This window comes from Falco biarmicus, chromosome 3 (genome assembly GCF_023638135.1).
Source record: "Falco biarmicus isolate bFalBia1 chromosome 3, bFalBia1.pri, whole genome shotgun sequence".
Classification (NCBI taxonomy): domain Eukaryota; kingdom Metazoa; phylum Chordata; class Aves; order Falconiformes; family Falconidae; genus Falco; species Falco biarmicus.
The window spans coordinates 27,894,490-27,909,494 of NC_079290.1; the positions used below are offsets into that span (position 1 = coordinate 27,894,490).

Sequence of the window (15,005 nt, forward strand, 5' to 3'; positions counted from 1 at the left end):
ATGTACATTCTTTGACATCAAAGATGTGGGTTTGTGAAGGGTAGCTTTCACCATCAGCCCTCCCTTAATTCAAAGTCATCTTTGGAGTTCTGCATTATGTGCATGACCGTGTGTGCACATGTATGTATATGTATCTATCTTATGCTAGCACTTAGTTCTTTCAAGTTACAGGCTAAAGTTTGAATTTCTGGGTTACAGAAAAACGTGTTTTGGGCAAGTCTTGTTTGGGAAATGTAGTTAGGTAAGTGACAGAGCAGCAGTTCTTGTAGGGAAACTGGTTTTGTTCATTAGTCTACCAAGCTTGATTGTAAATGTGGTTGCATAGGAGGCACATGAGTTTGCACTGGTGAATCTGAAGAGCAGAAATTCAATTAATAGATAGGATTTTTTTGCTTTGATATTTGTTTAGTTGATGGTCTCTCTAGCTGATGTTTTAAGTAGCTGATTATTCACTTAAGACCCTTGTCTCCTCTTATAGAGGATCTTATGTCTCTTCTGGATGCTGACATACATTCTGCTCACCCAAGTGTCATTATTGATGCTGATGCTATGTTTTCAGAAGATATTAGTTACTTTGGTTATCCATCCTTTCGGCGCTCATCACTTTCCAGGCTAGGCTCATCCAGAGGTAATTTTGCACATTTTTTCTTTGTAATAAGTAGTTTGCTGTGGAAAAAGTTAGTGGTAGTACATACTGGTGCTTGAGATTCTGATTTAATGTGAAAGTAGACTGTGATATGTTTTCAAATGTAGAGTAGACAAATAGACTGTTACTCATCAAAATTATTAATGAATTCTGAATATTAGCAGGTAAGTTCTGCAAGAGCCTTGATAGTCATGTATTTTAAATCTCATTGTTGATCATTGGTGTTTCAAGGTGTTATAAAATTTTTGCATGTTAAGTTTGTTTTAAACTGTAGTGTAAGTACCTACTAATACATAAATTGCATTACAAATATTTAATTTGGCTCAAAAATGAGTAACAATTGATGACATGCAGCATTCTTAATTTTTTTTTCCTCCTTTCTTTTGGGTTGCTCTTTGTTCACTCTTCTTCACATTTCCTTAATTGTTCCATGACAGAAGTTACCTTTATGGTATGGGGAACTTAAAATACTAAGGAGGGACAAGAAATGTAAATTTTACCTTTTTGGAAGCATTTTTGTAGTTGGATAAGGAGAACTATTGGCAGCTGATAAAAAAACTTCCTTGAGCAGTGTTAAGGCATTTTACTTCCCCCTCCCCTCCCCCCCCGCAGTGTATTACACTTAAAAGATTTGTAACAGACCACGCAGCAATTTCCTATCTTTTTGAAGCTGTTGCGCAAATGCCTAGAGTATTTCCAAACTGTTAATCCAACCTCTGCTGTGATTGTTTGTTCAGTACAGTTTTGTTGCCTTTCATGAACATGTTTTAGTATATTAATTGCTGAACACATAAGTTCCTGTTACAAAACTGTTAGTCAAGGGTCAGTGTGATGTTTGATAGGAAGTAAGTGCAGTACTTTACGAAATACATCAGTAGGACAAGCTGTCTTGTTTGGCTTATGTAAAAAGGTTCCCATTTGTCTAATACAGCAAAAGACCCAAGACTTGGCATAATTTCTTGAAACTATTCTATATTGTGGTCATCTCATACATACAATTCCAGTTGATTTTTGTGAGCATAAGTGAAGTACTTAATAGGTTAAATGCATTATGTGCATGTACGAATATTCAGCATCTGACGTAACTCCTTCTAAATTACTCCTTTTTTTTCCTTTTCTAAGGTTATTCTATATAAGACGTTACCACGAATTTTATATTCCTTATTTTCCATGCATAGTTGACTCTTGGAAAGTTAGTTTGATTACCTGATTTAAAAAATTTATCTGCATGAGCGAACTGCAGAGTACTGGCTTTAGACAGTTTGTAGGCCAATTGGAGGGGAAGCATTTTGGTAAGGAACATTTTCCTACAAGGATCCTTTTTAAAACTTGTCTGACTCTTGAAAAAGTTTTCATTTGATCTACTCAAAACAGATACACTTTAATTTAATAAATCCAGTCCTATGGAATATTGCTTTAAACAAAAGGGGTTGGATTATCAAACATATACAAGGTCTTTTTTTAATGCTTGCTTTCTTTAACCTTTTCCAGTTACTGGGGTTTTTGGGAAAGTTGTTATGAAACTCTCTAATAAATACTCTTTTTTGGCTTGCATAAAGATATCTAACAGACTCTATAGACTTAAATCTTTATGTTCTTTTTGTTGTTGTTGTTGTTACTACTTTGATAAAACAATACTGCAAAACTCTGAATATTGTACTATAAAATTTTAAATTGCAATGTTAAATGTATTTGGCCTCTTACGATGTAAGTGAAAATGCTTTAGCACTTTTTTGTAGTGCACAAAACTGTAAGACTTCTTTATTTCTGGCTTATTTTTATGTTTAGTAATTCTAAAGTATGTATGCTTGAAAGGGTTAATATGTTGAATGTTGCATGTCAGGACTTTATTTTTTATCTGTGTGAGTAGATTTTTTTAACTGCTGTTAGTTGCATCCTGAAGGGTCTTTACTAGAGAGTGGCTTACTTTTATCCCACTGGTGTGACCCAATTGCATACCAGTTCTCCTTCTTCCCTTAGAGAGAGACTCTGAGCTGTTGCGTGAACGTGAGTCCGTTTTACGTTTGCGTGAACGAAGGTGGCTTGATGGAGCCTCATTTGATAATGAAAGAGGCTCTACAAGTAAGGAAGGGGAACCAAACCTGGACAAGAAGAATACACCTGTTCAAAGTCCTGTTTCTTTAGGAGAAGATTTGCAGTGGTGGCCAGATAAGGTATGGAAGTTTTTTTACTATTTTATTTGCATGCTGTGTAATAGGTGTGTTTATTTTCTCGAAATAAATACTTTGTGTTTGCTTTTTGAATATCACATTTCAGTGTATGTGAGATAATATAACAAAGCATATTCTTTATTATGCACTGAAGAAAATTACAAATAACTAGTTACACCCTTATAGCTGTGCTTCAGTTATTACTGTTTTAATTTTCTTCTCCATGTGTTTTGAAGGCACTGCTCTAGATCATACCATCATGGGGGTTTTTGTTTTTCTTCTTCTTTTACTTAGGTGCTCAAAGCATTTAATAGGCAATAGGGAAGTCATGAAACAATTTAAACTATCCTTCATCAAGGAGACCTTTTTCTGATTAACATTATTATTCCCAGAGATACTTTCAGTTTGAGTAGATTGGGCTTTTAAGCAGCAACAGTGAAAGTTGACATGTATTTGCCGTTACATTTTGAGTTGACCAATAATTTAAATGAGTATTGGTTGCTCCTTCAGAATCCCTTTTGGCTTTGATTAGCTGGTTTTCTTTGTAACCCTAATTCCATTTTCAAGACAAGAAGGAATTCCCACATGAGATATAAGAATAGCAGGGACACCGGCTATATGTTGCTAACTGGGTATCTATAGTCGTTTTCTTTATTAATTACCTAGATGCTTTGGGAAATGACTTTAAAAAACCAAACCAAACCAAACCCTAACCAACTAAAAAAACTTCCCAGGAATGGAATTGGTAAATTTCATGGACTTGGGGGTGTCTTTCTAGTGTTTCCATTTCTGTCTGTCTGCAGTATCTGTGCGGTAGTTATTTTGATATGTCATGCTTTATTTCTGTATGTTTTTGTTTTTTCTTTTCAGGCTAAATATAGATAGGGAGCTTGAAGAGGGATGCAAATTTAGAGACTTATTTCTGCTTACAGCAGCTTGCCTTTAGCTGCTATCATCTTCATTCAGGCATTCAAACTGAGAAATGAAGATTTCTAAAAACAATGTTTGTCTAATAGTTGCTCTCCCAACTAGAACTTTTATGTCTAAAGTGTGATGTGAATTTTTTCAGCCAGTAACATTGAACTCCTGTGTCAGTGAAAATTAGTGGCTTATGTCCGCTTTCCTTTGTCATAATGGTAGAATGAGAGAGTCATTTAGCTTGGGTGAGATTTCAGGGGTTTTAGCATCAAAGAATAAATGTAGTTTAGATATGTAATGCTGTCTTATCTTTTTTATTTCCACAGCTGTGTTTCTGTAACATTGTTATGGCCATTACATTTGTGGTTTTTGTTTTGTTCTGGTTTTTTTACTACTTCAGGAATGTTTTTCCTGTTAATCCCCTTCTTCTCTCAGGCCCTGAAACTTAATTACTAAATTAGGTGGGTTTTTTCTTTTCTGGATTTTTTTTTTTGTTATTTACAAACTCATCAGACCCTACCCTAGAACAATTATTGCAGTCTTTTATTGGGCATCTTTTGGATGGCATTAACTTGTTGTGATACGTAATTCAATGCTTGTCCAGTTTAAATATATTGAACTTCTTCCAAGATACCTGCTTGCATATGCACTCATATAAACCCTTGCTTCTAGTTAAATGAAGGTGTCTTACTGGAAAGGCCTTTTATCTTTATCCAAAAGCAATTAAACTTTTCATCCTGTCCTTCAGCTGAACATTCATCAGAAAATTGTTCTGCATCTTTCTTGCTGTAGCCCCACTCTGAAGTTTTGTTGGTGGTATTTTCCAACAGAAATTCTTCAGGGTGAATCCTGAGGGAGATGATTTAGCTGAGAGGCCAGTTCGGATGTTGTTTCCATTTTGAAAATTGGAGAGGAGATCTTGAAATGTTAATGGAAAAGACAGTAAGCTAGGGAGGGGAGATTAAAGAACACGAGGAATCGCTACAGAATAACCAATCTTGTTTGCAAGTATTTTTCCTTCATTTTTCATGATTTTGACATTCAGCATTTGAGACAGAGCTATAGTAGTCCCCAATGAGGATAAACTTGCATTTATGGGAGGTAAAGTACCAATCTGAGAGGAAAGGATGGAACTTTGGGAAGCTGATAGTGTTTCCAAATGCATCGGTTTCACCTGTAATTTGAGACTAATGATGTTGAGGCATGCTGCATAGATACTGAGTTTTCTCCAAATAAGTCAAATCAACTGCTCAAGAATTCAAGTCAATGAACGAATTCTTCTGATAGTTCAAATCTTGTTGGACTGTAGTACTATCAATCTACTCTGCCATGTGTGTCAGAGCCACTCTGTAGTATGTCAAGTACGGCTCGTTTTTTTCCTGCTAGACTGTAGTTAGGCGCAAACTGAGTCTTTACTTTGTTCAAATAGGTGTGTTCTGTTTAGCTATTGAGATAATAAGATTTTGTCAGTAATCTGCATAGTCTTTGAGTGTGTAATTTCTCTGATCTGAAGTCGGAATTTATAGCTGAACACATTACATGCTGGTTGCAGAACCAGAGCTGTCATGTCATTTGTGCATCTTTGTGCCGTTAGCCTTTTGAATGGCCTCATGGAGGTGTGTCTAGTGTTGGTCCTGTATCATTTCGATCGCAATTGCTAGTATTTTGATGGAAGGAAGAGAAAAATTTTGAATGGCAGGTCTCTAGTGTCGAGCTTGTGGTATGAAACTGTTTACAAAAAGTTGTAAAACATATTAGCAAGATTAAAAATCATGATACTGTCTTGGAGCAAAAATTAATTGCTTTCCATACTTAACTTCAAGGCATTAGGCCAGATAACTTCTGGAGATTCATTTATGCTGATGAAGTAGGCATGCATCTCATTAGACCACAGTAGGTTCTGATGGCAGTTCTTTCTCAAAATATGCAATATTTACACAACGACAAGTATTAATCATGACACAGATTAGCATTCGTGCTACTTCTGCGCTGTGTTGGTAGATGCCCTCCAGAGCAAAATAATTCTGTTATGATTTAAGTAATCCTACATTCCATTATCAGTGTATAAAAGAGAATTACTTGTGATTGCTTCTGTCCCTTCCTGCTGCCTTCGTTCTCTTCTTTCCCAAAATACTGTTAAAACATTTTGAGCTATTGGTAAGAGATGTACTGAATCCTGTGTTACTCAAGGACACACTCACACCTTTTGAAGTGTGCACTTCTGGGCATGAAAATAGTAAAAAAATAGCGTGGATCCAGATATATGAAACTAAAATGTTGCCCCTTCTAAGCTTCTGTAGCTGAAAAAAAAAGCTCCTAATTTTAGGAACAGGTATATGTACTGGCTGGTGGGCTTTAATGGTCTGAGAGAGAATTCAGTTTCCCCTCCAATGGTTGAATTGGTCAAATGTGGCATATTCTATTCTGAGAGGAAGCTGGAGATACTGGTCTGGGAGATGTCTGCTACAGAGACCAGTTGTCGTGTACCTACCTGTCTTTCAGATTTGTAGCTATAGAAGACAGCATTTGATTTTGTAGTATTTGTTTTTTAGTTCTTTAAAAGCTGTGTTCTCACTTAAGTGAACTTTTAGTTGTTACCAGTAACAAGTTTAGAAAGAGCATGGGTGTCCTATAGCTGCACTTGGTGAGGAGCAGTGGATGAATGGGCCTTACAAATGTTTTGCAGTAAACAGAAGCAAATGTTTTGTGAAGTCACTGAAAAAAAAGGTCTGTAGTTTGAGATGGATTACAATGCAAGGGGGAAGTGGTCAGATGGTATATGAGATTGGGAAAAGTGAGAGTGTAACTGTTCTGTAGTTGCTGCAACATTGATACACAACCAAATCTAAGAGGGGGGAAAACAGGCCTGTGAGGGCCAGGGTGAAGCAATTGAGAAAAGTTGTAGGATCAGAGTAGCAGAGAGATGCCATATGAGTTTTGGTAAAATGTTAAAAAGGAGAAGGGGCAGGGGGAGGCGGGAAGAATAACCCATAATTAGAAGCTTTTCCAGCGTTATCAGGTCATACAGCTGCATTAATATGTCATGTAGCATGATGAGGTTTTGTTGGAGTTTTTTTTTAAAATTAATCTTGTAGTTGTTTGCCTTCAGAAGTGAAAGATAAGAATTGCTTCATTGCTGAGGCAGTGAATTTGATAATTGATTTCTTGGGTAGTTGGAAGATACCTTTATGAGTATATGTAGGAATGGAATAATGGAATTATGTTTGGTTTTTGTTCATTTCAAAACACCAGAATTTTGGAGGGAAACTTTGTCAGATGTCAAGAGACCTTCCTGGTTTTAATTCTATGAGTAGTGTTGTGTTCTTAAAATATTGTGGGAGCTGTTAATAAACTGTCCAAGTTAAATGCCGTGTATATATTATTGCTACACTTCAGGAAAATAATATTTATTTATTTCTTACCTCACTCTGTCAGAAGCAATAATGCACTCTTTGTGTGTGTGTGTGTGTGTGAGCATGCTGAGCTTGAGACAAGCTGGTTATATCTGTATTTTCAAGTTCAACGTTCATGGCAGTGCTGAAAAAAACTTGATTTTTTTTTTTTTTGCATTTATGTATTGATACATATGTATTTATAATATTGCTTTCTTAGACTTCATATTTCTGTATTTGTAGGATGGAACAAAGTTTATTTCTATTGGAGCTCTGTATTCTGAGCTCGTGGCTGTTAGCAGTAAAGGAGAACTCTATCAATGGAAGTGGAGTGAATCAGAGCCTTACAGAAATGCACAGGTACTCTACATCTTTAAATGCTTGCCTTCGCTATGATTTATATGCTTTGAATATCTGAAATATTTTTTTGTTTCCAAAGAATCCTTCGCTACATCATCCACGAGCCATGTTCTTGGGATTAACCAATGAAAAGATAGTGCTCCTTTCTGCAAATAGTATTAGAGCAACTGTTGCCACTGAAAATAACAAGGTATGAGATGTGTGCTGGTTGCTGAGTTTGGCAAAGATGGATTTGCTCAGTTAATTGTAGTATATTACAGACAAGTTGATTCTTCAGCTTCATCAGTAGTAGAAAGTACTTAACTCATTTGTTCATTCTACTTTTCCTCTATACAGATGTAAAAAAAGAACAGAAACCCAGCTGGTGTTTTGTAAAAAATTTATTTTATTTTATTTTATTTTTAACCTTTTTGCAATCTGGCTGATTTACAGCTGAAACAGTGAAAAGATCTATGTTTTACCTGATTATCTGAAATACTTGGCTTTTTGCTGTAACAGTAGAAACTGACACTGGTTTAAGCATAGAGAAGATCCTTAATGTTCTGTATATATTTACTAGAAGAACTAAAGGGCTGTGAAGCTTCCAGTGCTGTAAAGCAAGCTATCTAAATACACTTTTCTGTCCAGTTAAGAGTAAACTTGAAACTGATTTGGTAAAGTATGTGCACTTTTTGAAGTACTGTTAATGACACTTCTGTTGTTTTTTGTTTTTTTTTTTAACTTCTTTTGTTTTGTTGGGGACTGAAAATAGATGGGGGAAAAAAAATCCTGAAAAGCTCTTCTCTGGGGAAAGAAAAGGTGGTAGGAGATAAAATCCCAAAGGGAATCATTGGTTTTTTGTTCTGTGGTTGTTTTTTTTGTTTGTTTTGGTGGTGGTGTTTTTTCTTTCAAAACCAGTAAATATTACATTAAAGGGTGCAACTAAGGTGCAACTTTTCTTTCCTTTTTTCTCCCCATACCTTCTCTGTTGATTTCTTCTCCCTTAGGTTGCTACATGGGTAGATGAAACTTTGAGCTCCGTAGCTTCTAAATTAGAACACACTGCACAGACATACTCAGAGCTTCAGGGAGAAAGAATTGTTTCTTTACATTGCTGTGCTCTGTATACGTGTGCTCAACTAGAGAACAACTTATATTGGTGGTAAGTAAATAGTGTGTTTATGTACATCAGTGCAGATCCACTATCTTCACATGCTTGGCTCCGAGAAACATTGCAAAACTACCGATCCACAGTTGTTCTGAGTTCTGTAACTCTGCACTTGAGCTTAGGTTCCCTTTTAAAAGTATATTTATTCTCTTTAATGCCTAAAGCTTTTGGATCCAATTATAACATCTTTAAGAGAGTAAGGTTATTCTTTTAGGAGGTCTGTATAAATGCTTTAGCATTCAGGTATATCAGTACTACACAGTATCAGAGAATAACTTTTTTTATGCCTTTCAGGCCTTTTTCAGATTATAAATACAGAACAAACTTGCCCATGTATGATGTCCATATTACTCTGTTAGGCTCTGTTAGAAAATTTGGTCTATTAGTTTGTGGTCCAGATCTTAAAGAAGAGAAATAACATCAGATGCTCCCTCTGGAGCTTGTTAAAATATAACACTTCTAAACATTGTAAAATATGAAATGTTAATTAAAATATTTTAGCTAACAATCTGATAATTAAGAAGCCTATGTTTAAAAAACACAGACCCCCTCACCAAACCCTCAAAAGTAACACTCCCAAAAGAGCTCTGAAATTAATTTCTGATTTGAGTGAATTCATTGAATATTACTAATGCTTTGTCAGTATGCATTATTTTTGTTAGTGTGTCAGTAGTCACTGCATTATACATCAGGCCCAAAACTCAAGTTAAATACTTGATGATGAGTTGGAAATTGGAGCATTGAAAATTGGTTCTGTGAAACAGCTTTCTCATTAAATTCTAATAACTCTGAAAAATATTTAAGTACAATTGTAACTAGGCTTGTAAACTTACACAGATATATTTTATTTTAGTCCCAAATCTCAAAATTACAGCGCTCAGATTCTTGGCCGTTTTGTTATGTCACAGGTGACATACCGTGACACATAGAGTGATTAGTCTTAGTATGGAAACTAATAAGCCATAACATTGGAGATACCTGGCTACTAGAACCTGCCATCTTTACTAATTTTAGAATTGGTGCAATATATAAAAAGGCTTATTAGCATTTATATGTAATCTTTGAAAGTAATGTATTTATTAACCAACATGTCCTTTCTGAGAGAGGTTAAATGTCAGCAGCACAGTTTGGTGTAGACAGACGTTCCTGTTACTATTGATAATCCTTAGGTACAGTGGTCTGTAGTACAGTACACTAGACAGGATTTCAGTTTCCAGTGTTGCACAGGACCAATGCTTTTCATGGTTTACTTAATATGAAGGAGACTTTCAAATAAAAGCATCTAACTGTATAGGCCACTGACTAAAACATGAAGTGTCAAAATAATAAGCATGCTTAACTGTGTACGTAGGTGTTATTTTCAGCTAAACTGAATGGATCCAATTACAAAAGAAATGTTCTTTTTTCACCTTTTTGCAGCTTAAGTCTGTTGTAAGAGTCCTAGACTCCTTCAACCATGTCCCCAGAGAGAACGTGAAGCTTTTGGAATTTAAAAATAAAAAAAAAGTTTATCCTGTTCCTTAATGACTGAAAGTTCTGGAAATTATCACCACTCATGGGAAAAATATTCTCGAGTTCAGAGGGGATAATCTGCAACCTGAAAGCTGTGACTGGAGCAATACAGAGCCAGCAGCATGTTGGACAAGGAGGAATGCCATTTGGCATGACATATTTTAGATGCTCTCCCTCTTCCTCCTCCTCCTAATAAATTGACCATTTGAGATTTGGGAAGTGGGACTGAATATAGAAAAAATGTCATTTCTACAGTGGTTTGAGATTTTGGAGAAGGTGGCACAGACTTGCATGTTTGATCATGACTACATTAAGCAGAAGGAATAAACTGTTCAAAGTTATAAAAAAAGCATTTCTTTCATAGCCTGTTTTTAAAACAAGATGCCTTTTTTTTCCACAGGGGTGTAGTTCCTTTCAGCCAAAGGAAAAAAATGCTAGAAAAGGCTAGAGCAAAAAATAAAAAGCCGAAGTCTAGTGCTGGTATCTCCTCTATGCCAAACATAACCGTTGGAACCCAGGCAAGTGCAACTGTCACAAGTGTCATTTTTACAGTGCTATGTGATGAGCTTACAGTCTGCACTTAAAAAAAAACCAAAATAAATTAGGTTCTGTTATTGTTATGCACAAAAGTTGTATCAATAATATGGAATTAAAATACCGTATTTTAATTTTATGACTGTAAATTGATGTGCCCTGTTAGCAGTGGTGATGTTTCACAAGTGTGGTTATTGCTGCAAACATGGAGGAACAAGCTGTACTCATACAAAGTATTTCTGTTTTAACTTACCTACCGATTCTGTATTTGAGAGAAAGTAAGTATAGAAATGCGATTCTGAATAGGGTACATAGCTTTGTAAATGATTTGGCATTTAAGTGCCTGCAATATTAAAGTCTGGGTTTGATTTATTTATGCAGTGGGATAGGCCTTTTGGTTTGAAGCCTCTTTACGGAAAAGGTTAATAGCTGATACAGAGGTGTAAGATTCTTTTTGTGAATTAGTATTAGAACTAGTATGAGACAAAACAGCTCCTTCCCAGGGAGCATGTTTCTTTTGGTTCCCAATCCATTCTGATCGGTTCAGGAATAAATCTTTGTACTGAATTTGTGCTTTGTACTTTTGTGGTTGAGCAGCTAAATACTATATATTAAACAGTTTCACTGCTAAAGCTGTTGCTTTCAGCTGTGAATTCCACAACAGCCCCTTTTTTTCCTAGCAAAGTGTGTATAGTACATCATGCTGACTTTCCTCTTCATCTAGTTCCATACGTTTTCTTGTTTTTTTGACTATTGCATGTGTCACCAAGAAAATGCATGCATATATGATTTCCATTGGTATAATCCATTGTTCTCATAGAAATAAATATTTCTGTCTGTAGGTGTGTTTAAGAAATAACCCCCTCTATCATGCTGGAGCAGTTGCTTTTTCAATCAGTGCTGGAATTCCTAAAGTGGGTGTGTTAATGGAATCTGTTTGGAACATGAATGACAGCTGTCGGTTTCAGCTTCGGTCACCCGAGAGCTTGAAAAACATGGAGAAAGCTAGCAAAACTACTGAGGCAAAGTAAGTGTTGAGAACATGCATGAAATACACACAAAACATTTATTTGCTGATCTCTTGAGTTGGTGATTGATTAAAAATTGAAAAGGAGGAAGGTCAGGTTTTTATCAGTTTGAAATTTTTGCCATCTTTATAAGATTCTAGCTTGCTTGTAAACTTTGCTAAATGTGCAGAAAAGCTCGCGGCTGGAAAGGCATCTCAGTGCCATGAAACCACTATGGAAATGTGAAATGCAGAAGGAATATTAAATGAAGACCATCTTGTAGTGTTTCACAAAGCTTCCAAGATGTTATATTTGAATAACTGAAAATGGTTTTGTTATGGAACTGTTTTCAGGCCCTTCTTCATGGCACTGAGACAGCTGTTTCAGCCCCTCCAGAGTTTTTGGGAAAAAAAATAGCGTTGGGTTGACAATAGCCATTTAAATGTTTTAAAACGTATTTGCAGTTTCAAGAAAAACTTGAGACAGCTTAGCAGTTTTAGAGTTTCAGGTTACTGTATAAAGCTAATAATTCTTCCTTCCAAATTAAGTACATCTAAGGATGTTTGTTTACTGTAATATTGTATCTATGCTCAATTAATATTGTAAAGCTAATCCCTGATTAAGCAGCATAGCACCATTCCCAACATCAGTTGTATAGCCTTGTCAGTTAGGATGGTTGTATGCAAGTATGGAGTTACTTCATTAAAGTATTATTAAAGGAACATGACTGGGACACACTGACACTTTGTCCATTGTCACAGAAAGATTTTTGCCTTTTTCTTTATTCATTCTAAGTAATACCTTTTGTTCTAGACCTGAAAGCAAACAGGAACCAGTGAAAACTGAGATGGGTCCTCCACCATCCCCAGCTTCCACTTGTAGTGATGCATCTTCAATAGCAAGCAGTGCATCAATGCCATATAGTAAGTAATGTGTAGCTCATAGTAAGCTGAAATATTTGTGTAATTAAGTTTTTGTAGAAGGCAGTTCTTAGAAAGATTCTCTACTAACTTCAGAATCTGTTTCCGTCTTTCAGTCTGAACTTCAATATATGTAAAGGCTTTTGTAATAGTCTTCAGATAAGCAGTGAATTGTCAGTGTTACATTTAAAATGTATTAGTATAAGCAGTGACTACTTGCTGTAAGGTAAATCTGTGCAAGCATATCACAGTTCTCAGAATTAAAAGTATCTTTCAGGAGGTGAACAAGAGGGAGTCTGAAGATAAAGTTGTTTATGTTTAATTGCAGCGTGACAGCGAGTTTCATTACAGACCAGAAGTTGAAGTTGTTTTGGAAAATTCCTTTTAAGATTAAGCTGTTGTCGCACAGCTTCCTTGCAGTTGAACTTCAGAGCATAAAGCAGTAGTTCATGATCTATTATATTAAATGTCTAAAACTAGACGTTCTTAATATTAACATACAAAAGCAGTGAGAGAAGCTTTGTAGTACAAGTTGTACTTACAAACCTAAAAGGCTGCATGAAAATTCATGTAACTGACCTCTTAAGCATTTTTTCTGTGTTTAAACCCCATGCATTCATAAAGGGTTAATTACAATGCCATCATTTGAAGAAATCTCTTCTCCACTCCTGTTTCTTCTAATTGTTCACATACTGCAGTTTTAAGAAGTGTCTAGAGAATTAGATGGCCTCATTCAGTGAGTGAGAATCCTGTATGCTCCAGTCTGCACTACTGTCTACTTTTACTAGTAGAATCTTTTGCTACTTATTTCTTCTCTTTTGCAGTTTTTTCAACTGTAATTTCTTACTGACTGTAATTTTTCTTGAGATTTTTAACTGCTTGAAGTTAACTTCACAGTTAGCTTAGCAGTTCTCTGCTTCTTTCTTTAAATATGTTGGTATTATTATTTATACTATATACTCAGTTCAGGACATTAAAGGTTCTTGTCAGTGTTAATTTAGCCATATTATGTATTTAGATTTGATCCTGAATGTACTATAGTAACGATTCAGATAACGTCTTTGCAGCGAATCTAACTGTATTGCAATTACTATTAGCCCATATAGCTATTTTCTGTCTCATTTGCTACTCTTCTAGATGTTTACCAAAAAATCTGTATGTAGTGGGCAAGCAGACTTTTCATAAGGGTGATAAAAAGTACTTGTAGCAGGGCTGAATGAGGGGTCATACAATGTCAGCCTTTGTACTTACAGCATGGCTATCTGAGCCCTGCCAAAACAATTTCTTGTATTGTAATTATTTTGCTCAAATGTCCCTAAAAATTGCTTTGTTGATCAGATAGGCTTTATGAGTGCTAATTTCATAGAAAAAACATGAAGGTGGTATGGTATGCTGTTGGGTAGCTCTGACTTTTTTAAAGTCAGATTCTTGTTAACCTCTTGTTGATTGTTGATAATCTTTCTGGTGGGAAAGGTTTGGTGTTTACTGAACATTGCATTTTGATGCTTTGATTAAATATTTCAGGTCCTTTTTTTTGATGATAACTTTTTTGTCACAGAGCGACGACGATCTACTCCTGCCCCAAAAGAGGAGGAGAAAGTGAATGAAGAGCAGTGGTCTCTGAGGGAAGTTGTGTTCGTGGAAGATGTTAAGAATGTTCCTGTTGGCAAGGTTTGTCTGAAGTACACTGTCCCACCAACTTTGGGGAGGGAAGAAAAAAAGTTTTTCTTTTAGATAAGCTGACTATTAAGAGTCATGGTTTTGGGGATGCTTGAGAATGTTTCTGACTAGTATGACTTCTGTTGCGTTTTTATTTGTCCTTAACACAGTGGTAGTAACAGACTGAATGTGTTGCGAATACAACGTGATGAATCTTAAAAAATAACATTCTGGTACTTAAGGTTGAACCACAGTATTAAGAAAAGCAGATGTGGTTTTATCTGGGAGATTATTTTTGGTGAGTTGAGCAATAGCTCCCACATGTCCAATGGGATTCGGAAGAGTTACATGTGTTGACTGACTTCTACATACACATCAGCTGAATGTTCGGGTGAATCTAATGTTGTGGCAACCAGAGAACAGAAATGTTTTGATTAGAAATGACATGCTTCATTAATACAACTCCAAAGTTGTTTGATTTATTACTGCAAAAAATCTGTTTGGTCCTTGTAAGTTGTTCATTTTCTCTCTAGTAAATGTTTGCTCTGACTAAGAGTGCTGTAGAAGAAAATGGTGCATTTCTTCTTTCACATTGTTGTGTGATGTTAGGAGGGATTAGGTCATCTAGACAGTTCTCTGTCTCTATGCTTTTCAAAAATAAGAGCAACAGGTAAAGGTTTTCCACAAAATGAAAAGGTTGAATTGCTTTCTACTTGATTCATAGAAAAAAAAACCAAAC

The 15,005-nt window shown here is 35.7% G+C and overlaps 1 protein-coding gene across 12 annotated transcripts in view; it reads left to right on the plus strand.

The window, feature by feature from the left end:
- The window catches only part of UBR5 (ubiquitin protein ligase E3 component n-recognin 5), an 89,352-nt gene that overhangs the window by 33,242 nt on the left and 41,105 nt on the right, over nucleotides 1-15,005 (plus strand). For 9 of the 12 annotated variants that reach the window (XM_056333688.1, XM_056333691.1, XM_056333690.1 and 6 more), the window contains 9 exons: nucleotides 479-628; nucleotides 2,609-2,820; nucleotides 7,371-7,487; nucleotides 7,567-7,677; nucleotides 8,474-8,628; nucleotides 10,547-10,664; nucleotides 11,523-11,707; nucleotides 12,501-12,610; nucleotides 14,166-14,278. In XM_056333688.1, the coding sequence (XP_056189663.1) occupies nucleotides 479-628; nucleotides 2,609-2,820; nucleotides 7,371-7,487; nucleotides 7,567-7,677; nucleotides 8,474-8,628; nucleotides 10,547-10,664; nucleotides 11,523-11,707; nucleotides 12,501-12,610; nucleotides 14,166-14,278 (1,271 nt within the window). The remainder of the gene's footprint in view (nucleotides 1-478; nucleotides 629-2,608; nucleotides 2,821-7,370; nucleotides 7,488-7,566; nucleotides 7,678-8,473; nucleotides 8,629-10,546; nucleotides 10,665-11,522; nucleotides 11,708-12,500; nucleotides 12,611-14,165; nucleotides 14,279-15,005) is intronic. The other 3 variants (XM_056333692.1, XM_056333695.1, XM_056333699.1) reach the window with 1 other exon arrangement.